Source organism: Zalophus californianus, chromosome 11 (genome assembly GCF_009762305.2).
Source record: "Zalophus californianus isolate mZalCal1 chromosome 11, mZalCal1.pri.v2, whole genome shotgun sequence".
In the NCBI taxonomy this organism is placed as follows: Eukaryota; Metazoa; Chordata; class Mammalia; order Carnivora; family Otariidae; genus Zalophus; species Zalophus californianus.
This window is the reverse complement of record NC_045605.1, coordinates 56455012-56480986: the sequence shown is the minus strand read 5'-3', so window position 1 is coordinate 56480986 and position 25975 is coordinate 56455012. Positions and strand designations below refer to the sequence as shown.

The following is a 25975-nucleotide window of genomic DNA, read 5'->3' as shown; positions in this document are numbered from 1 at the left end:
GCAACAAAAGCTTTTCTCAAGAAACAAGAAAGTTTTCAAATATACAACCTAACCTTACACCAAAAGGAGTTGGAGAAAGAACAGCAAATAAAGCCTAAACCCAGCAGGAGAAGAGAAATAATAAAGATTAGAGCAGAAATCAATGAAATAGAAACAAAAAGAACAGTAGAACAGATCAATGAAACTAGGAGCTGGTTCTTTGAAAGAATTAATAAAACTGATAAATCTCTGGCCAGACTTATCAAAAAGAAAAGAGAAAGAACCCAAATAAATAAAATCAAGAATGAAAGAGGAGAGATCACAACCAACACCGAAGAAATAAAAACAATTATAAGAACATATTATGAGCCACTATATGCCAACAAATTAGGCCATCTGGACGAAATGAATACATTCCTAGAGATGTATAAATTACCAAAACTTAAACAGGAAGAAATAGAAAACCTGAACAGACCCATAACCAGCAAGGAAATTGAAGCAGTAATCAAAAATCTCCCAACAAACAAGGGCCCAGGACCGGATGGCTTCCCAGGGGAATTCTACCAAACATTTAAAGAAGAATTAACACCTATTCTTCTGAAGCTGTTTCAAAAAACAGAAATGGAAGGAAAACTTTCAAACTCTTTCTATGAAGCCAGCATTACCTTGATCCCAAAACCAGACAAAGACCCCATCAAAAAGGAGAATTAGAGACCAATATCCCTGGTGAACATGGATGCAAAAATTCTCACCAAAATACTAGACAATGGGATCCAACAGTACATTAAAAGGATTATTCACCACAACCAAGTGGGATTCATTCCTGGGCTGCAAGTTTGGTTCAACATCTGCAAATCAATCGTTGTGATACACTACATAAATAAAAGAAAGGACAAGAATCATATGATCCTCTTGATAGTAGCAGAAAGAGCATTTGACAAAGTATAGCAGCCTTTCTTGATTAAAACTCTTCACCGTGTAGGGTTAGAGGGAACATACCCTAATATCATAAAAGCCATATATGAAAAGCCCATAGCGAATATCATTCTCAATGGGGAAAAACTGAGAGCTTTTCCCCTAAAGTCACAAACACAGAGGGGATGTCCACTATCACCACTGCTCTTCAACATAGTACTAGAAGTCCTAGCCTTAGCAATCAGACAACAAAAAGAAAAGGCATCCGAATCAGCAAAGAAGTCAAACTCTCACTCTTTGCAGATGACGTAATAACTCTATGTGGAAAACCCAAAGACTCCACTCCGAAATTGCTACAACTCACACAGGAATTCAGCAACGTGGCAGGATATAAAATCAATACACAGAAATCAGTTGCATTTCTATACATTAACAATGAGACAGAAGAAAGAGAAATTAGGGAGTTGGTCCCATTTACAATTGCACCCCAAACCATAAGATACCTAGGAATAAACCTAACCAAAGAGGCAAAGGATCTGTACTCAGAAAACTATTGAACACTCATGAAAGAAATTGAGGAAGACACAAAGAAATGGAAAAATGTTCCATGCTCATGGATTGGAAGAACAAATATTATTAAAATGTCTATGCTACCTAGAGCAATCTACACATTCAATGCAATGCCTATCAAAATACCATCAACTTTTTTCACAGAAACAGAACAAATAATCCTAAAATTTGTATGGAACCAGAAAAGACCCTGAATAGCCAATGGAATGTTGAAAAAGAAAACCAAAACCAGTGGCATCACAATTCCCGAGTTCAAGCTCTATTACAAAGCTGTAATCCTCAAGACAGTATGGTACTGGCACAAAAACAGACACGTAAATCAATGGAACAAAATAGAGAACCCAGAAATGGACCCTAAACTCTATGGCCAACTAATCTTCAACAAAGCAGGAAAGAATATCCAATGGAAAAAAAGACAGTCTCTTCAACAAATGGTGTTGAGAGAATTGGACAGCCACATGCAGAAGAATGAAACTAGACCATTTCCTTATAACATACACAAAAATAGACTCAAAATGGATGAAAGACCTAAATGTGAGAGGAATCCATCAAAATCCTGGAGGAGAACACAGGCAGCAACCCCTGTGACCTTGGCCGCAGCCACTTCTTGCTAGACACATCTCCAAAGGCAAGGGAAACAAAGGCAAAAATGAACTATTGGGACTTCATCAAGATAAAAAGCTTTTGCACAGCAAAGGAAACAGTTGACAAAACCAAAAGACAAATGACAGAGTGGGAGAAGATATTTGCAAATGACATATCAGATAAAGGGCAAGTATCCAAAAATCTTTTCTTTTTTTTTTAAAGATTTTATTTATTTATTTGACAGAGAGAGAGAGACTGTGAGAGCACAAGCAGGGGGAACGGCAGGCAGAGGGAGAAGCAGACTCCTCAGTGAGCAGGGAGCCCCATGTGGGACTCGATCCCAGGACCCCGGGATCATGACCCAAGCCGAAGGCAGATGCTTAATCAACTGAGCCACCTAGGTGCCCTAGTATCCAAAAATCTATAAAGAACTTATTAAACTCAACACCCAAAGAACAAATAATCCAATGAAGAAGTGGGCAGAAGACAGGAGTAGACATTTCTCCAAAGAAGACATATAAATGGCCAACAGACACATGAAAAAATGCTCAACATCACTCGGCATCAGGGAAATACAAATCAAAACCACAGTGCAATACCACCTCACACCAGTCAGAATGGCTAAAATTAACAAGTCAGGAAACGACAGATGTTGGCGAGGATGTGGAGAAAGGGGAACCCTCCTACACTGTTGGTGGGAATGCAAGCTGGTGCAGCCACTCTGGAAACAGTATGGAGTTTCCTCAAAAAGTTGAAAATAGAGCTGCCATATGATCCAGCAATTGCTCTCCTGGGTATTTACCCCAAAGATACAAATGTAGTGATCTGAAGGGGCACCTGCACCCTAATGTTTATAGCAGCAATGTCCACAATAGCCAAACTGTGGAAAGAGTCCAGATGTCCATCGACAGATGAACAGATGAAGAAAATGTGATCTATATATAGTGTGTGTATATATACATACACACACATATATATATACATATACACACTATCTACCTATCTACCTATCTATATGTATATGTATACACACACACAATGGAATATTATGCAGCCATCAAAAAATGAAATCTTGCCATTTGCAACGATGTGGATGGAACTAGAGGGTATTATGCTATGCCAAATAAGTCAGTCAAGAATGACAATTATCATATGATCTCACTGATATGTGGAATTTAAGAAACAAAACAGAGGATCATAGGGGAAGAGAGGAAAAAATAAAACAAAATGAAACCAGAGAGGGAGACAAACCATAAGAGACTCTTAACCATAGGAAACAAATAAAACAATAAAACAAATAAAATACTGGAAATATTATATTAGAAAATACTTTGTATTAATATTCATAAGGAATTCAATAAGTTTATAGTCTCTTTTTTTGTGTGCTGCTTTCTAAAAAATTGCCTAAGTATCCATGTTATACCTGCTATATAAGAAAGAATTTGGAAGTTTTTCTTCACATTTTAAAAGGTTTGAAACAATTTATGGAGCTTTGGAGCTATCTAGCCTTTAAAGATTTGGTAAAACGTGGAGTACTTTGCAAGGAAATTCCTTGATAATTATCTCTATTTCTTCTATGGAAATTAATCTGTTTAAGTTTTCTATCTTTAATGGGTCATTCTGGTAAATTATATTTTCTAGGAAACTATCAATTTCATCCAAGAATGCAAGTCTACTTGCATTGAAGTTTGCAACATAATTTCTTTTGAATTTTTAAAATTTCTTGTTTCAATTATTTCTCCACCATCCTTTCTCATTTTGTGTTTGTGTGACTTGTGCCTTTTCTTCTTGATTCATCAGCTGGTAATTTATTACATTGATTTCTTTAGGAAACAAAATTGTTAATGTATTAATTAGATCTATTCTTTTTCTAATCTCTATCTCATTAATTTCTGCTTTTACCTTTATTCTCCTCCTTGTTTTCTTTTGGGCATCTCTATTGCTCTTTTGCTAGATATTATGACCCAGGAATTTAACCCATTTTTGCTTTCTTTCATTTTTATTCATGTATGTGTTTGCTCTAAATGAACTGTGGATTCAACATTTTACGAACTGCAATGTTTTAGGAGAGTTTTTTGGGAACTTGTTAAGATGATTCAAAAATGTAAATGGAAGAGTAAAGGGCTAATGATAGCCTGGACACTTCCAAGTTAGAAGAGCAAAGGGGAGGCTTGCGCTCCCAGAGATGAGAACTAAACAATTAGGATGGTGTGGCACTGGCAGAGACAGAGAAATTGACCAATGGAAGAGAAGAAAAACCCCCGAGTCAGACTGCTATGTATGGAATGCTGTTGGATGACAGAGGTGGAACGTTATAACGTGGAGGAAAGGGGCAGGTGGTGGTTCAACAAACGGAGCTGCAAAAGATGGTCATCTGTTTTAAAGGACAAAAGTGGAACCTGACTCATACTATATAAAAATCCAGATGAATCAAGAACTTATATATGAAAAACAAAACTTGAAATTCTTATTGGAAAATACAGAGGGGAAGAGGTTTCTCAAATCAGACCAAGCAATGTCTACTGAATAAAGACTTTATAAGCATGACTATTTTAAAATTAAGAATGTTTGTTCATCAAATGACACCTGAAAAGACAAGCTAAATATTAGAAGATGAGAGTCACAATATATGCAACCAACCAAGAACTAGTAGCATAAGTGCAGAGAAAATCTTCTTTAAATTCAGGCAAAACCCACAAAGGACACTGTAGAGAACTGGTAAAAGTTAATGAGCTTTTCACAGCAGAGGAAATGCCGACAAATAAAGACACGTTTACCATTAGTGATCAGGAAATGCAAGTCAGGACCACAACAAGATATTGCTTCACACCCTAGCAAAAAATAAGAAGTCTGAGCACACCAAGGGTCAGAGAGGGTGTGCATCTATGGGATCTCTCACATGTTCCCGGTCAGAATGTAAACTGATGCTACCATTTTGGAAAATAGTTTGGCGCTGTTCCCAAGCTTGAGCATTCACACACTCTTTGGCCCAGCTGTCCCTCTAGCTGTGCTGAGACTGTGGGAGGACCAAGAGGCATGGTGACAGAGGGACCAATAGAAAAGCTGGTGTCAAGTGAGTCAAAGGGGCTAGCTGTGGGGGTGGAAAGCAGCTTTCTAATGCAAGAGATATTTAAATCAACAAAAGACTAGAACAAGACCGTCACAGAAAATGAAATCCAAATGGCCAGTAAACATATTAAAATGTGCTCAACCTCAATTGGCGTTAGGAAAATCCTAGAAACACGATGAAGCCTCTGCACACTCACTAAAATGTTTAAAATGTCGAAGAGGGTGTGAAGCAAGCAGAACTCCCATGTTTGGCTGTGGGAGTGTAAATGTGTACAACTGCTTTGGAAAACTATATGGCTTTATACCGGGAGCCCCAGCATTCTATTCCCAGGCACACATTAGACAGAAATATACACCAATTTGCACCAAGACAGGGACAAAAACACCCACATTGTTGTACGATATATAGCAAAGTTATTAAGAGAGTAGATCCTAAGAGTTTTCATCACAAACACAAATTATTTTCCTTTCTTTTTGTTGTATCTGTATGAGATAATAGTTCATAGTTGATCCTATTGTGGCAATCATTTCATAAAATAAATCAATCAAATCATCATGCTGTGTGATACGCGGCAAGTGTTTCTCAATAAAATGGGGAAAAAAGACTGTCCATAGCAGTACAATTCATAATAGCCAGAAACACATGACAACTTGAATGCCTTGCAGCAGTAAAATGGATAAATTATGGATACTCACACCGTAAATCCTATATGGCCATGAGAACAAATGTACTACAAATACAATTTAGATGGATGTGGGAAACAAAGGGAAAAAAAAACCAACCAAAAACAAACAAACAAACAAAAAAACCATGGGGCGCCTGGGTGGCTCAGTTGGTTAAGTGTCTGCCTTAGGCCCAGGTCATGATCCCAGGGCCCTGGGATTAAGCCCCACGTTGGGCTCTCTGCTCAGCAGGGAGCCTGCTTCTCCCTCTCCCTCTACCTACGGCTCCCCCTGCTTGTGCTCTCTCTCTCTGTCAAATAAATAAAATCTTAAAAAAAAAACAAAACAACAAACATTAGGGGCGCCTGGGTGGCTCAGTTGGTTAAGCGACTGCCTTCGGCTCAGGTCATGATCCCGGAGTCCTGGGATCGAGTCCCGCATCAGGCTCCCTGCTCTGCAGGAAGCCTGCTTCTCCCTCGGCTTGTGTTCCCTCTCTTGCTGTCTCTCTCTCTCTCTCTCTCTGTCAAATAAATAAATAAAGTCTAAAAAAAATAAAAATAAAATAAAAATAAATATAATCTTGAGCCAAAAAAGCCAGTCCCCAAAGAGTATATCCTGTAAGATTCGCTTTTCATGAAGTTCAAAAGCAGAGGTAAGGGTGGTGGTAGCCTACAGGGAGGTGGAGAGTGGCTGGTGAGGGCACGGGGTGCTGGTCATTTTCTATTTGTTGATCAGAGTGGTAGTTCCATGAGTGTGTTCACTTTGTGAAGGTGCATTACTCTGTACACTTAGGATTTGTGCATTTTACTGTATTTTGAATACACTTCAATTCAAAGTGTATATGTAAAAGCAGAGATTTAGGAGAATCGACCAATAGATGTGGATAGAGGGAGACAGAAAAAGTCCAGAGTTACTCTATGGCTTCGGCCTGAGGAACCAAGTTCATGGAGTTACCCTTCACTGAGATGGCAAAGAGTAGAGGAAAGGTTGGCATGGGCAGGTGAGGGGAAATCAAGTTTGGTCTTAGACATTCTATGAGGGAGGTGCCCAGCAGGCTTTCGAGTAAAGATGTCAAGTAGCCACCTAAATATTCAAGCCTGGAGCCCCAGGGGGATGTCAGAGCTGGAGACGGAGATTTGAAAATCTCCCTTGTGTAGATAGACTACAAGGCTGTGAGTGTGGATGAGATCTCTGAGGGAGGGCACATGAAGAGAAAAGAGAAGCCCCAAGGACTGAGGCGGCAGGTGGGTGCTCAAACACTCAATCTGGTAAAGGATAAGAGCCACAAAGGAGACCAAGAAGCTGCCAGGGAGATAGGAAGGAAACCAGGAGAGCATGCCATCCATCGGCCAGGTGGTTTCAAGGAGAGGGGGAGTGATTAACCGTGCTGATAGGGTAAGACGAGCTCTGAGAATCGATCCTGGATTTAGCAACACCAACGGAGGTCATGGGTGAACTGGCCAAGGGTAGTTCCATGGACAAGTGGCATCTGAAGCATGGAGTAGGGGAGGACAGAAAGGAAGGTGAGGGCAAGGCATGCAGACAGCTTTTCCAAGAGTGTTGCCATGCCAAGCTGAGAAATGGGGCAGGAGGTGGGGGAGATGGTGGGGCCCAGGAATTTTTAGGTGACAGCTATTATTGCACATTTGTGGAGCGGGGAGCAGTCCACATGATAAGAGAGAGAGGAGATAATTACTGGAGCCAGGTTATTGGACAGATGAAGACAGGATTGCTTTTTTCTACTTGGGGCTTCACCTTCAAAGTGAAAGGCAAGATTCTAGCAGAGAAAGGTCATTGCAGATAAGGCATTGCCTGAGGAGGCAACTGCCTTGGATAAGGCTTATACGCTTCCTTTCGTTCCTCCTTCCTCCTAGGCCCAGGGCAGGTGGATTCAAAGGTTTTCCCGTGTCCCTGCCACTGTAGGGGCAGAGGCCTTGAGGCTGGGTGGGGCTGGGTGGGGCACGCTCCTCCCCCCATCCCCTACAAACGCTTATGCAACCTCCAATAGCAACAAAAATCAGTTGGTGTCTCAGACCGCAGCAGCGCACAGAGAAGCCTCTGGAGCCATCACAGGAGCCAGCATGGTGAAGTTTGCACCGCTGTTCCTGCCATGGGAGCGCAGGCTACAGACCTTCATGGTCCTGCAGTGGGTCTTCTCCTTCTTGGTCCTGGGTAAGGCGAGCTGGGCTGGGGGTTGGGAGACCATGGGCACCTGCCACTCCAGGTGCACACAGTGTTTTGATGGTGGAAAGACATTTGTCCTAAAGGGGGCTTTGCTGCACTCAGAGTCCCTGCCCATAGAGTCCGGTGCCCGGAGTCCTCTGGAGGGTATGGAAGGGCATGGGGACAGGGTGTGGTAGAAGCCGCTGCCTGTGGCTTTGGACAGGTTACTGAGCTTTCCACCTTAGTACTAGGACAGAGACCCTGCCTCAGGCTACCTGGTGGTGGTGTGGGGAAGGATCTGAGTGATTGTGGGAAAGTTCCAGGCCCTGTAGGGCTTCTCAGAGGGAATGGATTTCCTTCCTTCCTTTCAAAGAGGAGGACACAGACTGGTGGGTAGGGAAAGAGAAGGGAACAGGGAAAGAATAGGAGTGCAAGAGAAAGCACAGACTGCCAGGGGATTGGAGCGAGACCTCTGCAGGTCTCTAATTCATCAGCTGTGGAGTGGGACTATCACTGCTGAGCTTGCACAGAGCTTCCGCGGGATGAAGTGGAGAATGTGCTTGCTTTGCCTGGCCCAGATTAGGCCAGACCCCTGGGCTGGGGGCCCATGGGAAGTATGCTTAGCTCCCCCTCCCCACCCCACCCCCGCCAGGAGCACGTTGATGGTGACCAGGGAGACTGCCCTTGCCCAAACTCCACTCTGCTGAAGGGAACCCTTTGGAGGAGGGCCCGGGGCCGAGCAGGGGAAGGGAATGGCTGGGGGTGTGTGGGATTCTTCACCTCCTCTGCCAGCACCAGAGAGGGTAGCCTCTGCTTCCCCCGGGACTGGCGTTCGGCCTGTGCACAGATGCCACTATCCTGGTGTTACACCATGGGTATGCTCTGTACCAGTTGGTCAACAGCACCCCCCCATACACACACACACACACACACACACACACACACACACACACACACACACCCCTCATGTGCTCCCTCAGAACCACCTCCCAGTTCTGCAGCTGAAGGATTCACCCCCAGCAAAGCAGGCCTCCAGCACCTTTATGAATCCCTTATGATTCATCTGTGTCTCTGTCCCAGGGGTTGTTAAACATTCTAAATATCCCTGGTTATCCCCATTACACAGATGGGCAGAAACACTAAGTGCCTTAACTGCCCAAGGTTGTAGGTCCAGAGTCTTGGGCCCCTTCTACAGCCAAAGGAAGAAAGGGAAGGAGGGGCAGAGAGGAGAGAGGATGGACAGTGTGGGAGGAGGTGGGGCTAAGGGGCTAATGGGCGGATGGAGACAGCCTGGGGAAGGAGGCCTAGCCCTGGGCAGGCTGCAAGTCCGCTGGCTCCTGGACAAAGGTCGCCCGGGGCCTTAGAGGAAGGCTGTGGCCTCGGGATCACAGGGGATAAGGTTCGTCAGGTGCAGCATGCCTTGTGTGAGCTTTGCAAGCTGAGTGTGTTTGACTGGCCTTGCCGCTGCACCCCACCCTGCCTCAGTAGGCCCGGGGCAGAGGAGCCTGGGAATATCAAGCGCAGCCCAGAGAGGTCAGGTAGCCCTGGGCCTGGACGACTAGAAGAAGGGCAGCTGGGAAAAGGGATCTGGGCCCCCTGGGGCCTGGAGTAGGAGGTTTTTATAGTATCCCTTATCCTGGGGACAAAGGGGAGCCTCAGGAGGGCTTTAGGTAGGGGAGTGACAAGGTCCAATCTGTATGCGGAAGTTCCCTGTGGCTGCAGTGGAGGTATCTACTGTGTTTGGCATGGGGCGGGGGGGGGGGGGGGGGGGGGGGGGGGGGGGGGGAGGGGAATGGGCTGTTGGCAGGGAGCCGTACAATCTACATCAGGGGGCACCACACTATGGCACATGGGCTGAATCCAGCCCACTGAATGTTTCTGTATTTGTACAGTTTAAGAGCTAAGAAGGATTTTCACATTTTCAAGGGGTTGTATTTTAAATGGTTAGGGACCTATGTAATATCATCCAAGTTGCCTCTTGAGCCGCGAAGTCTAAAATATTGACATCTGGCCCTTTAAGGAAAAAGATTGCCAACCCTGGTCTAGGGAGGCTGGCAGTGGGTGGGGAGAAGTGGCCCCATTCAGGAGCTGTTTAGGAGATGGGGGCCACGGGGCAGGATTGAAAGGCTGGTCAGAGAGTGAGGGCTTCCAGTGGAAGAGCAAATACTACGTGCATTTCCTGAACAGCTCGTTCATACTGGAGTCAGAAGAGGCATTGCAGGGAGTGGTAGAGGCCAGAGAAGTGACTGGAGAGGTCACCTAGGACCCGTCACTAAGGACTCAGGGCCAACAGCCAAATACTTCCCAAGTGGGTAATTTATTTACTATTTCCTCTCCTCTATAACTCACCCTGGAAGGTGAGCGCCATTCAAATAGTTTGTCTTGTCCTCAACTGCATCTCCTGCTCCTACAAGAATGGGAGTCCATGAATGTTTGTTGAGTGAATAAATAAATGGGAGCAAGATGCAGCCAAAACGGTAGATTTGAATCTTAGGTCCCATCCTACCAGCTTGCTGTGTGACCTTAGCCAATTAGCATACCCTCTCTGGACCTTTGTAAAGTGGGGTTTAAAATATTTCCCCTCCTCTCAGAGTTGTGAGGATTAAGTGAGAGAAAGTGTTTCCCTTTCTAAGTGATTCCATAGCCTTCAGTTTTGCCTGCTGGGAGGAGTTGAAGGGTAAGCTAAGGGTGAAGGATGATAGGTATGGGGAAGGCCTTTCTGTCTGGTCAAGTGCAAATGCCCTGTGTGTTTTATCCCAATCTCTTTTTCTGACTGTAGAACTAATACGTGCCATGGTAAAACATTCAAACGTGATGAATGTCCTAAAAGCAAGACTTCCCCGAATCCTACCCTCCAGGTAGCCACGATCAACCATTTGTGTCTATTCTCTGGAGCTGGTTTTCTTAAGGTGGGAACCACTCACACAGACTTCTGATTTTGCCCAAGGGGAGAGAGGCCTAGCCGGGGGTCTTTAATTTTTTCCCCCACACTAAACATTTTTAATATGGAAAAAGGAATAAATTAAACTTACTCAAGCTCCCTGCCATTCTTGTCCCCCACATCCTGTCTCCTTCTTCCAGAGCCGTGGGCTCCTTTTCTCCTCTCTGCGTGTGCCGCTGTATATGTACGTGCCAGGGTTTGTTTGTTTTTTTTAATTTTTTTTAAAGATTTTATTTATTTATTTGAGAGAGAGAGAATGAGAGACAGAGAGCATGAGAGGGAAGAGGGTCAGAGGGAGAAGCACACCCCCCCGCTGAGCAGGGAGCCCGATACGGGACTCGATCCCGGGACTCCAGGATCATGACCTGAGCCGGAGGCAGTCGCTCAACCAACTGAGCCACCCAGGTGCCCCAGGGTTATTTTTCATACAAACGGTGGCATTTTGGTCCCGCCCTTCTGTGGCTTTCTCTTGCAAAATCTTTATGAAAAAATCTTTAAGACAAACAAAAAGTTAACCAACCCCCCAGCGGCGAATGGTCCTTTCCACCATGCTCAGGAAACTGCAAGGCCTCTGAGCATAAAGCACAGGTTGCTCAAGACTGGCCATCAGGTCTGGGAATGGGAGGAAATGCTGGAGGGAAGGTCTGCCTGGGAGAGCAGTGACTCGTGACTCGGGGCTACCATGTCTTCTAGTTTTTCAAGAGAAATCAGATGTCGGGGTTTGTATTGTGAAGCCTCCCCATTTTACATTATTAGTGACTAATTCAATCGTATTTGAAAATTTAAAGTGCAAAGGATGGACCAAGTGGCCGCTGGTGCATCAACAGATGAACGGATAGACAACATGCGGTCGGTACATGAGAAAGAATAGTAGTTAGCCTCAAAAGGGAAGGAAATTCTGACACACGCTACAGCATGGATGGCATGAGTAGACCATCAGGGCATCATACTAAGTGGCACAAACCAGTCACCAAAAGATCAATACTTCATGACTCTTCTTATACATGAGGTTCCTAGAATAGTCACATTTGTAGAGATAGAAAAGCCAATGGCGGCCGGCAGGGGCTGGGGGAGGGGCCCGGGGAGTCAAAGATTCAGTTTGAGAGATTCAGTTTCAGAGATTGGCGGGCCCGGAGACGGTGGTAGTGATGGCTACACGACAATGGAAATGGACTTACTGCCGCTGAACTCTATGCTTAAAGACGGTTAAGGTGATATATTTTATGTTACGCGTCTTTCATCACAGTAACAATTTAAAAAACAAAGCACCCTGATTGTGACCCTGGAACATCACTTTCCGAGGGCAGGACTTCGTGTCTGTTGTTCACGGCTGCCCACCTGCACCTGGCCCGTGAGAGATGCTCTGTGTAAAGTGAACATCCGTGAGCCCCAGCCTACATCGTCCGGCTTATGAATTCTACCACTGTTCAGACTGGGTCAAAAGGCCCCTCCTCCAGGTGCCAGGAATGGCAGGCCCAATCTCCCCTACTTTCAAATAGAATATACAACTGGAAGTTGACCTTCTTTAAGAGGATGAGTGCCTGGTGTTGAGTAGAGGAAATGGGATGGGGAAGGAGCCATATTCTCTGGGGATATTCTTTCCATCAGCATCAGATTAGCGATGGCCCACGGACCAGCTGACCCTGAGATGAAGCTGGGATTAGCCTATGGCAAGGGGTTCAGAGCTGCGGGTCAGAGAGGGAGTTCCTCACGGGGCCTAGTCCTAGCCCTGCTACAGCCCTGAGCCACGGGCCAGCCAGGGGTTGGCCTCTTTCTCCCTCCCTCCTTCACCGGGACAGGGCACTGCGGGAAGGAGGAATCAGCACGAGCCAAAGCTAAGGGACTGAAGGAGCTCAGTGAGCTGTAAGAACACAGCAGTTTAGTGTGGCCAGAGCGCTGGGGGTGCAGGTGGGCGAGGAGGCGGGGAAGGCCGGCTCCTCCCGAAGTTACGGGAAAGCCGGGGAAGGCCTTTGAAGAGAGGCAGATCTGGCCAAGTGTATCTGTGGAAAGATGGGGCAGAGAGTGGGCAGAAAGAGTGTTTCCGGTTTCTCTGAGGTCCCAAAAGATGGAAACTAGAAAACAGGAATCCAGTCGGTTGTCCAGCAGGCATTTTTGGAGCACCTGGTGAATGCAGACTACTTGACTGGGGAGAGGGAGGTAGTGCGGGGGAAGACCAGCATGAACAAGGGAGCCAGGACAGTGGGAACAATGAGTTTTGAAGTTGGGCCTACCTAGGTTCGAATCTGTGCTCCCAGCGAGACATTGGCGGGCTGGCAGGTGCCCTCCCTCCTTGAAGGCGTGGGAAGCTGAGCTCTCCCTCCCAGGGCCACGGGCTGGACGGGACCATGCTGCTAGTGCTGGGCATATGGGAGACTCGGTGTCCACCATCTCACCTCCTTCCTCTCAGACCTCTGATGGTTCCTGCTTCCCTCCACAGCCCAGATCTGCACTGTGGTCTTCATAGGCCTCCTGTTCACAAGATTCTGGTTGGTCAGTGTCCTGTATGCGATCTGGTGGTACCTGGACCTAGACAAGCCACGGCAGGGGGGCAGGCCCATCCAAGCCCTAAAGCGCTGCTTCTTGTGGAAGTACATGAGGGACTATTTCCCTGTCTCGGTGAGTACTGGGGCTGGCTGGGATGCGTCCATCTCCATGGCGGGAGCACGGCCCAGGGTGCAGGGAGCAGAATGCTGGGAGGGAGGGGCCAGGGCTTACACCACTATATGGTCTGGGGAGGAGTCCAGCTTCTCTCTGGCTGTGGTTTCCCAGGGTTGGGAAATGTCAGGGTTTGAAGGTCTCTGTGGGCATATAGTGTGGCACACATATGTATCTTACAGGTGTAAACCCCTCAGCAGCCAGGTAGGGGGTGAATATAATAAACTCAAGGTCCTAAGAGACCCATCAAGCCCCACACTTCATCAGATGGGGAGAATGACACTCTTGAGAGGGACAAAGGTGTGACCAACTCCACAGGACAAGTTCTCCTGCTCTTAAAGTGTGTGCATTAACCAGGGGGGAAGGAGCAGGGGAGAGAGCCCTGAACTGGTTCTCAGTTCTAACCCACCCCCAACTCCAGATTGCTGGGTGTCCTTGAGCAAAACCTTGCCCCATTCGAAGCCTCAGTTTCCCCATGTATCCAGGAAGCAGACTGATCCCTCCACCTCTGAGCACGTTTGAATCTCTCACTCTGACTCAGGGCATCTCATGCCATCGTGGATACTTGACCCTGGACTCAAATGTCAGTCCTGAGTAAAGCGGACCCTCGGATTTGAGTGAACAGACCCTCCTGTTGGCTCCTTTACCAAATCCCAGACAGACTGAACCCTGGGACTTGAGCGGCCGGGCAGGGCTGGCTTATTGGCTGGATGGGCCACGGTGGGAAGGCAGTGGGGAACACGGAGAGGTGCCAGGCGGGGGCAGCTGACCGGACCCTGGAAACGGGGGAGAAGAAAGGCAGAAACTGTGACCTCTGGAGCAGGACGGACTAGGTTCTAATATCAGCGCCGCCACAGCCCATGGTGACCCTGGGAGAGTTTCATAGCCTCTGTCAGCCTCAGTGTCCTCATCTGTAACGTGGAGATGACACAACACACGTCACTGAGTTGGGCAGATTCGCTGAGCTGGCAGGAACGTCCTACTGGCTGGCAGGACATTCGGTGCTAGTATTATGTGACCGAGTCAGTGGGGAGCGTGGAGAGGCACGCACGTGGCTGTGGTCGGGGGACGGCTCTGACCTTCACACCTGCCGGGCTTCTCCTGCCCGGTCCTGGTGCTCCGCCTCTTCCCGCCCCCCCTTGGCGTTAGGTCCCCAGCTGGTGAAGGGGGAGGGAGTGGAGGACACAGGCTCACAGAGGTTAAACAGCCCACTGACTCGTGGGCACTCAGCAGCGGACTCAGGGCTCCTTCTTTGCTCCCTTCTGAGAGTCCTGGGGCCCGGCGAGGACTAGCAAAAGTGGGGCAAGAACTGGGGTTCGAAGCCCCGAGCACCACAGTGAGCAGGGCCTCCTGGGCAAAGGGCAAGGGTGGGACGGGGCAGGGCAGGGCAGGGCAGTAGGGCATCAGGGCAGGGACTGGGCAGAGGGCAGGAAGTTGACTGGCAGAGAATTCCACGCTCACAAGGGGTGATAGGTGTTGAAGGGCAGAGCGAATGAGCAGCACTGAGCTAACCTGGGAGTCCAGGTTGGGGGAGGTCTTCTCCCCATATTTGCTTCTTCCAGGATCTTGTCAGCAAAGACAAGCAGGGTCTGTGCCTATCTTATCCACTGCCTTTCCTGATCCTTCCCTAGCCAGCCAGCCCTCGAGGAGGGTTTCTCAACCTTGGCACTATTGACCCCGGTGGGACACTGCCCTGATCTGCCGCAATTCTGTGTGTAGTGTTTCAGGATGGATGCCCACTGTAGGCCAGTTGCATCACGACCTTGCGGAGGGTGGGCAGTACCACCATGTGGCCAGCAGAGGGCGAGACGGCATGCACTTGGACTTTGCCTGGCCTAGGCTGGGAGCCTGCAGGGCTGGGGCTGTGGCCGGCAGATTCCCTTCCCCTCCCCTCCCACTCTTTTTTTTTTTTTAAATTTTATTTTATTATGTTATGTTAGTCACCATACATTACATCATTAGTTTTTGATGTAGTGTTCCATGATTCATTGTTTGCGTATAACACCCAGGGCTCCATGCAGTATGTGCCCTCTTTAATACCCATCACCAGGCTAACCCATCCCCCCACCCCCCTCCCCTCTAGAACCCTTTACACACCTGTACAGCCCAGGCCCTGCTGGGATCTTGGGAGGGGCGGAAGGTAGGTGACGCTCCCATGCACATTCACAGGCCTCTGCACTCCCCTGTCAAGTGCGTGTAGATTTCTGAGCTCCTATCAGTTCTTAGTGTGATTTTATGGACTAGCATCTACGGATGGAATTCCAAGCAAAATTAGGAAACTTTCTGGGCCTTGCAGCTTTCTAAACTCACGCTGCAGGCTTCCTAAAGAGCTAATGATGAAGAATCTGGCGATGGGCGATGTTTCACATAGGAGGCACTGACCCCACCTCGTGCTGAAGACTGGCCCCAGAGCTGGGTTTCCCCTGTGAAGATTTCATCATCCCGGAGTAAACACTGTCTACACAGGCCAAGGCCTGACAAGGGATGGAGTGCTGCAGCCGGGCTGTGACCTGGTGTCAGGAAATGCTGCAGGCCCAGGGCGGCGCAGGACACCTCCCCACCCACACCTGGGCCCTGCCTCAGTGCCTCCTCAGCCCTGCGGACGTCACTAGGGACTTCAGGCCCTCCCTCCCCACCCCCACCCCCACGCCAGCATACTGGGGGCTCTTAACTGGAGTCAGAGGTAGGTGGGTAGCCAGCTGCCTGCCCCGGACAGATCTCCAGCTTACACTTGGACCCAGGAGTGATACTTCCCCCTGTGATGACTCCTTTCACCATGGGAGGACTCTGCCTGGGGGAGGGTCTTCCTTCACACCGAGCTGTGCCCGTCCTGACACCCCTCCCTCAGCCCTATGGCTGCCCTGCAGGGAGGGGGCTTCCTTCCTGTTCACTTCCTGTCTTTGCTGTCCCTCCTCGGCCAGCAGCTCTCAGGAGGCTTTCTGCACATCGACACATGGACATTTGGGGCTGAAGGATGGGTGTGTGTGGGGCAGGGGGTGCCTTCATCCCTGGACTCTGCCCACTAGTAGCACTCCCCTCTACGAGGAGTGACAACCAAAAACGTCTGCAGACGTGACCACATGTCCCCTGGTGGGGTGAGGAACTGGCCCTGGTTGAGAACTGCTCTGGAGCCTGGGGTCTCTCCAAAACACCTCCCCCACTCACTACCTAAATCCTGACCAGTTGGCTCTTTATCTGGGCTCTGCTTCCGCCGACGCCCCCTGCAGTCCATCCTGCACACAGCAGCCAGAATACTCCTAAAATGGTAAAACAGCAGTGACTCCCGTGACACCTAAAATCAAATCTAATTCTTTTGTCCAGCCTGCAGGTGCCTGGACTCTGGACCCCTGTTTATGCCTCACTTGCCCCCTTTGCCATCCAAATTCTCCAAGTACTCCTGGGCTGGTACCCTTCTTGGAAGTACACCCCTTTGCCCCGTTAACCCCCACCACTTTTCACCTGGGGATTCCTACAAAGCAGCAGAGCCTATAGGAGCCGGGCCGCCTGTATTAAAGTCTTGCCTCTGCCACTTTACTAGCTATGTGACCTCGAACCCGTTAATTAACCTTGTGTCTCAGTTTCCTCATCTGTAAAATGGGGACATTGCCACCGGTACTTCCCTTGCAGAATGAACAGAAGATGGAGCAAGTCGGTGTACTGAGGTCCCTGGGCACAGGAGGTGCTGGGAATGTGCACCACCTGGGGCATTCTTTCCAGCTCTCCGTGCTCAGCACATCCTGTATTTCTTCAACTCTAAGACATCCCTTTTTTTTTTTTTAAAGTAGTCTCCACGCCCAAGCCCAACACAGCGCTTGAACTCATGACTGTGAGGTCAAGACCTGAGCTGATACCAAGAGTTGGGGGACTGAGCCACCCAGGCGCCCCTCTAAGATATCCTTAATGGCAAAACATACCAGTATTTTATGTACCACTAAGAAACAATCCCTCCAAAGGAATCGTCAAATGCATCTTGAGAGCATAATGTTAAGATGCAAAGAAAAGGTGCATCTTAGAATTGAGAGAATATAGCCGCTGATGTCAGTGGGTGTCTGTTCTGTGAGTGCATGAGTGCAAGGGGGAGAGACAGAGCCAAGAACCAGGTGAGAGGCAGGGGCGAGGGGGTCTGAAGCCCTTCTTGATAGCATACCGAGACCACCAGGGCCAGGGAAAATATCCAAGCCTTTCCTTCCATCTGGCCATGATGGGAGGAGACAGGGAAGGATCCGAGTCCTGCCCCCCCCGCCCCACCCCCCAGCCAAAGGCTTAAAGCTGGAAGGGATTCCTTTGGTTTAAAGGGGTGATTCTCAAACTTTGATATACATCAGAATCCTCTCGGACATCTGCCACAAATCAGATGCCCAAGGCCAGAGCCAGACTACTGAATCAGACCTTGCTTGCCCTGCATTTTTAAACTACCAAGTAATTGAGGTACATAAATAGGTCATGAACAGGTTCTCCAGGGCCAGGCCTTAGAATAGGGAGGGACAGGTTGCTGATGGGCAGGAAGCACCTTCTCCTGAGAGCCCTGGACATTCCAAGTTTGACTAGAAAGGAAATGGCCCCTGAGATAGTCCTGAGTGTCGAGATACCTCTCTGGTTCTGGAACAAAGGCTCTCTGCTCTCTGTTTTTGGCAGGAGACAGCAGAACTGAGCTCGGGTCATCTGTGTGGCTTTGGGCAGGTCACTTAGCCCTCTGCACCTCAGTTTGCTCAACTGTCAAATGGGGGCTCTCACACTGCAGCCCACCTCCCGAGGGCCACGGTTACACAGGCTAGGGGTGTGGGTGCTTTGTGAGCCATAAAGGAGCCATCAGGGCAGTGGCCATCACTGCCAAAGGGCATTCATTGAGATATGGGTCTGGGCAGACAGGGCAGAGACACAGCCCTCACTGTCCTCCCTCTCACCCGTGGTCCAGAAGCCCTCTCCCGGAAATGCCTCTCTCCTCCTGCAGGGCTGCGGTCCTATAGGCGAGGGTCTTGGGATTCAAAGTAGTGACACTCCTGGGAGAATTGCAAACATGTTCACACAAAGGCTGATGTGCAAGTGTTGGTGGCCACATTATTTGTAATGGCCAAAGGGTGGAAATAACGTCAATGTCCGTTGAGTGATAAATGAACAAAAAGTATGGTGTATCCACACAGTGGAATGGTATTCAGTCATAAACAGGAATGAAGTGCTGATCTATGCTTCAGCGTGGAGGGACCTGGAAAATATTCTGCCAAAGCAAAAGAAGCCAGACACACAAGGCCCCATGCTGTGGGATGCCATTCACACGAAATGCCCAGAGTGGGCAAGTCCATAGAGACAGGAAGCCAAGGTTGCCGGGGGCTGGGGGGACAGTCGAGTGACTGCTAATGGGCATGGGGTTTCCCTTTGGGGTGTTGAAAATGCTCTGGAATGAAATAGTAGTGATGGTTGTTCACCTTTGAGGTACACTAAAACCACAGAATTGTGTGCTTTAAAAGGGTAAATTTGATGGTGCATGAATTATATATATATATAAAGAAATAGCAAGGTGTCCCCCCAGAGCCTAGCAAGCTGGCCGTTCCACTCCCCAGCCGCTACTGCCTGGTACGTGACGTGGCCTACCACGATGTGCATGCAGAGAGGGCCTTCCCCGTCCACCATCTATCTTCGCTTAGTCCCACTCTCTCCCCTAGGAGTCCTGAGGGGAGCAAGGCAGAGAACACAGCGCTTTACAACCACCCCCCCCCGCCATGTACCTCATCTGAACCACCCTGACAGGGAGGCATTATCATTGTCCTGCGGGGCAGACAGAAACGGAGGCCCAGAGATCGCAGGGGCCTGGCACAGGTCATGTGATGAGCTGGTGGCAGAACCCAGGTCTCCTGACTTGCAGCTCAGAGTTCTTTCCCCTGCTTTTGAAACCCAGGTGACAGGCTGGGACAGGATCGGGAACAGGGGGCCTTCCTTCCAAGGCAGGCCGCCTCAGCCTCATCCATTCGTGGGTTCATTCTTTCCTTCCCTCATCCCACAGTTTTTCCAGAGCGTCTCCTCTGTTCCACGCCTGTGCTTGGGTCAGTAGGTGCAGCAGACGGGTGGCCTCTCGTCTCACGGCCTTCACGGGGAGGCAGTGCTATCCCTTGGGCACAGGGGACAGAGAGAAGAGGGGCGCACAGAAGGATCGCAGCAGAGACCATGTCTAGGGACGTGCGGACAGTGATGACCCCATCAGCGCACATACTTGGACACCGCACATGTAAATGCACGGACAAATACTGGCACACGTGCCCAGACACAGGCCCTCACATTCAGCCGGATATTTCTCTGTATGCAAAGGCTTCTTTATTAAGGATAGTACGTAATACATTCTTGTTCAAAATTCCAAAGGGACGAGAGAGTATGTGGGTGAAAATCCCTGCCCCAGAGGTAACTAGGACAGCTAGCATTTGGTGTGTCCACATACGAACAAGTGCGTGTCCCCTTCCCCAGCACAGTCAGGGATGTTCTGCCCACGATGTCTTGCCCTTTGCTTTGTCCTGACCAGCGACTGTGGCCATCTTCCCCCGCCAGGCCAGGGAGTTCTTCCTCATACTTCCTGAGGGCTGCCCCGTGCCCCACTGTGTGGCTGTTTTGAGAATTTGTCTCAGCGGGCCCTGTTGATGGGCACTGGAGGGGGTGCCGAGGTTTTGATAGTACCAAAACGTGATGCTTCGGTTAATAATCTCGTTCACATGTCATTCTGCACAAGCACAAGAAATTAGCAGTGAGTTGCTGGGTTCAAAGGTTAGTCACGCTTTTAGGTTGTCATAGCTATTGCCAAATCGCATTTCCGGAGCTGTACAAAATCGCCTTCCCACTGCCTGAGAAAGAATTTGTGCGCCCGTGAGTCAGGGCGGGGAGCCAGGTGGGTTTGTAGGGGAATGTCGCCAGATGGGTTCCCAAGCAAGCACCTTTCCCACTGAGGATAACCAGAGATTTCGCTGCTCCGGTTTTGTCCTCACATCTAGGAAGTCCCTACCGCGTGAGCAGGAGAGGTTTGTCCTCGTGTGGGAGGCGATGGTCCCTCCAACTGTGGTTCCTGTAGGTTTCTGCAAAGGGTCAGTGGATGCCTGGGGGCCATACTGGGCAGGAGGGTGTTGCAGAAACCAAGTCCAGGTGAAGTCCGAGAGAATTTGGGGCCATTTGGCCTGGATGGGGCAGATTGGGCTCAGATCCTCGTCGCTGCCCTCCAGGTCCCTCCAGGCCCCTCCAGGCTGCTCTGAGGGCAGGCAGCCAGACCTCTGGGCCCCAAAGGCAGCAGCAAGAACCCTCAGGGAGCCACCCACTGCAAGTTTGAGCTCAATGATAGGATGAACTTTCACCGTGGCAAAGCTGAGCCAGGATGGGCTGCCCCGCGGCTGGGAGGGCGATTGCAGCCGATTGCGGGGACTGGGCAGTTCTATCAGGAGACCTCCTGCCAGGGGCTCAGGGCATGGCCCAGGGGCCGCAGGGGCCTTCAGACTCTGATGGCTATGGCTCCCAGAGTGTAGGGCAGTGTGAAAGGTGGGCCTGCGGTCCTGGCAGGGTGGGGGAGGGATTGCCCCCATTCAGACACACACACACACACACACACACACACACACAATCACTGCCCGCAGCAATAATCTTTGCGGACTGGACCATGGAGCAGCCTGTCCAGTGACGGGTGGGCTGAGAACAGCATTTGTTTGCTCAGTTCCTGCCCCCCCCACCCTCATCCCCCTTCAGCTGGGAGCTGCTAAAGACAACAGCTCTCCTCCCCTAGGACATCTGCAATAACTGGTGATCCCTACCTCCCGCTCCATGCTGCAGGCCTGCCCAGACCCTGGCAAGTTGCTTGCCAGCAGAGCCCATGGCTGGGGGAAGAAAATGGTCGAGGGGCAATGAAGGTCTGACGTAGGGATGGAAGGGTAAATAGGCCTGGAGCCAGCCTTCTGGACTGCATGTTCTTTCAACCACTCCTGCTATATCTTGCTAATGCTCACTCCCAGGGCTTAAGTGCCTATTTTTCTCATACTGACTGAGTTTTGTTAAACCCGGGCTCTTCCAGCAGGGTGGTGCCCCCGTGTGTCCCTTTGATGCCTTCAAATGATATTTGGTCCTGTAGTAATCTTGGTAATTTCAGGGTACCACAGACCCGAGCTTCTCAGCAGTCCTGGGAGGTAGGCAGGACAGGGCTAAATGTCCCCATTTTACAGATGAAGAGCCTGAGAGGGAAGCAATTTGTCCAAAGCCAGCCGTGAATCAGACGGTGTCCCTGGATGCATTCACACACTGTATCTCAGTATGCCTGAGAAGCTGAGGCTCAGAGAGGGGGAACGACTTGCCCAAGGTCACACTGATGGGTGGCACGGTCAGGGTTGGCACGCAGGTCCCGCTCTGGCTCACCGGGTTATTGTCCTTGCAGCTGGTCAAGACTGCTGAGCTGGACCCCTCCCGGAACTACCTTGCGGGCTTCCACCCCCACGGGGTCCTGGCGGCCGGAGCCTTTGTCAACCTGTGCACAGAGAGCACGGGCTTCCCTTCGCTCTTCCCCGGAATCCGTCCCCATCTGATGATGCTGAGCCTTTGGTTCCGGGCCCCTTTCTTCAGGGATTACATCATGTCGGGGGGTGAGTCTTTACACGCCTGGGTAGTCCAGGAGGATGAGGCTGGAGGCACGGGAAGAGGCATCTCAGGGAGGGCTGCCAACACTTCCATACTTCTTGCAAGTGCAGGTGCAATGGGAGAAGTGGCTAAACCCAAAGAAATACTCCCCACAGCTGCATGCGTGGCACTGAGCTCAATGAGGCTGTGGGGAAAAGGGAGAGGACTTAGTTCCAGTCCTCAGGGGACTCCCAGCTGGAGGGGATGGGGTAGGGACCCGGACCTCTCGGGCCATTTTTGGTGGTCTCTCTCTTGGGTCTCATCCACCCCACAATCCCTGCCCCCTTCTCCCGTACCTGACCACCTTCCTCTCTTCCCAGGGCTGGTCCCATCGGACAAGGAGAGCGCTGCTCACATTCTGAGCAGGAAGGAAGGTGGTAATCTGCTGGCCATCATTGTAGGGGGTGCCCAGGAGGCTCTGAACGCCAGGCCCAGCTCCTCCACACTGTTGCTACGGAACCGCAAGGGCTTCGTCAGGCTCGCCCTGATGCACGGGTATCTGGGGAGAGGGCTCTCAGCTCCAGGGGAGATTGGCAGGAAGACAGCAGAGACTAGTGCAGATTGTATTTTGGCGGGGAGATTCTCAGTCTATTTACAGCAAAGATTATATTGAGAAATGTACTATGGCATGCCCAAATACCCAGAGAAGATTTCAGAAGGGAGGCGTGGTGATCAATGGCACTAGGTGGGAAGGGACATGTCTGCCCAAAGCTGGCACTGCATCTGACATCTATGGGATCTGGGAGGATGGAGTTTGGGGCATATCACAGAGCTGCTCTACTTCGAAGCATCTTTGAAGAACACAAGCTAGCTGGGGCCAGAGAGATTTTTCTACAAAACTCACAGATATTTTATACCTGGGAGGACTCTGAAGGATTCTGGCCTATCTGTCCTATTACAACTGGGAAAATGTAGCCCTGAGAGGGGCCAGGACCTGCCCAAGGTCAGAAAGCAAAGCTATGGCAGGGCTGGGAGACAACCCAGGCCTCCTACTGCTGGCCCAGGGCTCTGTCCTCTGCTCCAATTCCTGGTTGCTCCGTCCCTGCAGGAAGCTAGCTTAGGGGCCCTCTGTGGGACCTTCCACTCGTATTCTCTCCTGTCTCTCTCCAGGGCAGCCCTGGTGCCGATCTTCTCCTTCGGGGAGAATGAGCTCTTCGACCAGGTTGAGAACTGTCCCGGCTCCTGGTTGCGCCGGATCCAGAACCGGCTGCAGAAGATCATGGGCGTCTCCCTCCCGCTCTTCCACGGCCGTGGCGTCTTCCAGTACAGCTTCGGTCTCATACCCTACCGCCAGCCCATCACCACCGTGGGTGAGCCGCGAGCTGGCTTGGCCGGGGGTGAGGGGTGGGTCCTATGGGAAAGAGGCCTGGGCTGTGGGCTGCAAGGGGACACGGAGATGAGTGAGACACATCCTCGCCCTCCTGGAGCTCACCATTCTAGACCAGGAAACAGACACTGCTTATCAAGCAGATAAGCCTAAGAGAAGGCACTGTGGGATGGGAACTGTAACAGGGGCACAAAGAACAGTAGTCACTACTGATTACAGAGTACCTGCTGTGTGGCAGGCAGGTTCCCTAACGTGCAGCAGCTCGATCTATCCCAACAACCTTCAAGATAGGGACTATTATCCCCATTTCACTGATGGCAAACTGAGGCTCCGAGAAGTTAAGTAACTTCCAAAAGATCATGCTGCCTTTGAGTAACAAGGTTGAGAATTGGATCAGGATCTATTTGAGTTCTTATTGTGCTAGAGAAGGAGGGTTTAATTCTGACCCAGAGGCTCTAATAAGGCTTATTGGAAAAGGTGGACACAGGGAAAGGCCATTCCAAGTCAATTAGAATTGGGTGTAGAGTAGGAATTGCTACGCTTGAATTAGAGCCTGAGGGATTTGCCTGTAAATAATGGGCATGAGCTTTAGTGCATGGACTCAGCACCGTCTTTTTCAATTCTTGGGACCCCTCATTTGCTTTCTTCTTGGATCCCAGCTGGACCCCTCTGACGAAGCCTGTAGAGGGACGTTGGTTCATCTTTATCCATCCATTTATTTGTTAGTTGAGTGCAGACTTGGTGTACCCCCTACACCATGACTTTCCCCGTGTCTTGTGGCAATATTTTCATGTGTTAATACTGCTGCTGCCACCAGAGCTATCCCAAGAGGAGAAGGCAGCGGAGCTACCGTCCCAGCCAGGCAGAACCAGAGGAAGGAGGTCATTTAGGGCTTCCCTAGAACAAAGCAGGCACTGCAGTCCAGGTGGAGAGAGAAAGAGGAAGAAGAGCTGCGTGGGCTGTGGGCCCACCTCATCCTAGATCTACAGGCACTTCTAATTGTTGCATCTTGGGCTCCCAGAACCACGTGGTCTGGAAATTAAGAGCATATCCCCAGGATTTAAAAACTGGAACAGATACTTCCTGGCTATGTGACCTTGAACAAGTTACTTTGCCTCTCTGAGCCTCATTGCCCCACCTGTCAACGGGGTGTAATAAGAGTTTCTATCCACATAGGATGGTTACGAGGATTAAAGGAGATAATGCGTGGCAAGCGCCTGGCACATTCCATGGCACATTCCATTCCATCGCAATGCCCGTGGGTGTTGTTATATCAGAATCATGGAGTTACCATAACTTCTTAGAACCCATCACCCAAAATAGGGCTGAAAGGGATGGCAGTAAGAACACTTTGCTGCAGGAATGCCCATGGGGAAGGGCCCCTGCAACCCAGTGGTTCCTGCTTGGGGCCAACACCCACATTTGTGTCTTGTAGTGGGGAAGCCCATTGAGGTGCAGAAGACACCGTACCCCTCACAAGAGGAGGTGGACAAGCTGCACCAGCGCTATATTAAGGAGCTGTGCAACCTCTTCGAAGCCCACAAGCTCAAGTACAATGTCCCCGTGGACCAACACCTGGAGTTCTGCTGAGTGCCTCCCCAGAAGGTTGGCCTTAGGGAGCCCAGCGGGAGGTGCTGTGATCTGAGAAGTCTTCCTGGAGGCATCTTTTGAACATATCTTCACAGCCTTCCCAAAATTCTGCAAATCCAACCATGCCAGGACTCCAAGTGGCGAGTGGGAGCGGTCACCAGGCTCTGGCGTGGGTGGTTTGCACCCCTGCTGCGAAACCCCTGCGAGCCTCCCTCTCCTCAGCCTGTTCCTCTGGGAATGGGAGAGATGGCTGGAAGAGAGGAATTTCTGAGGTTTCGGTCCCCTGTTGTCATGTCACTCAAGAGCCAGAGTGGCAACCGTCACCAGGTTTTTCTTCCTTGACCTTGAGTAACAGCGCAAAAGAAGCCTCCTGCTCCAGCCCCGTCTCCTACAAGCTCCCTCATCCTGCTCCCTGGATGTCCCCACTCTTCCCTCCCTGCGCCGGGTGGGGGGGGAGTGGCCTTGAAGCCTCTGCGCTCTTGCTAAGCACTTGTGCGTTTTTGGGTCCTCTGAGCTGTAGACTGGCAGCCACAGGGGCCCGAAAGGGGGAGAAGGAGAACTGTGCTCTGTCACTCCCCTGTGGCAGTGGGCAGACCTTTTTGCCCTCCTTCTGAGCCTCAGTTTCCCCAACTGACTAAGATGAACCCTGAGTCTCAGCTCTGACATTACAGAGGCGAAGAGCTCCTGGAGGCACGTCTTACTCGTCCATTGTAATTTCAGCCCCTGACCTTGGCACAGAAAGGTTGGGGGGGGTCCCAAAAATGTCAGTTCAACAAACGAAAGGATTCTACTTTAGCCTTCTTCCCCATTCCCCAACAGAGAGGGCTCATCAAGGCCCCCTCTTTGGACCCCCAGCCTGGCCCTGTGGCCCTGCAGCCATACCTCATCTT

At 50.0% G+C, this 25975-nt stretch overlaps 1 protein-coding gene across 1 annotated transcript; it reads left to right on the top strand.

Annotated features, from left to right (window-relative positions):
- The first annotated feature begins 7813 nt into the window (after positions 1 to 7813).
- On the top strand, positions 7814 to 25774 carry MOGAT2 (monoacylglycerol O-acyltransferase 2). Its single transcript, XM_027580932.2, has 6 exons — positions 7814 to 7953; positions 13323 to 13501; positions 21930 to 22134; positions 22489 to 22663; positions 23279 to 23478; positions 24931 to 25774. The coding sequence occupies exons 1-6, from the start codon at positions 7863 to 7865 to the stop codon at positions 25083 to 25085; spliced, it is 1005 nt and encodes a 334-aa protein (XP_027436733.2). The 5' UTR covers positions 7814 to 7862; the 3' UTR covers positions 25086 to 25774.
- The last annotated feature ends 201 nt before the right edge of the window (positions 25775 to 25975 follow it).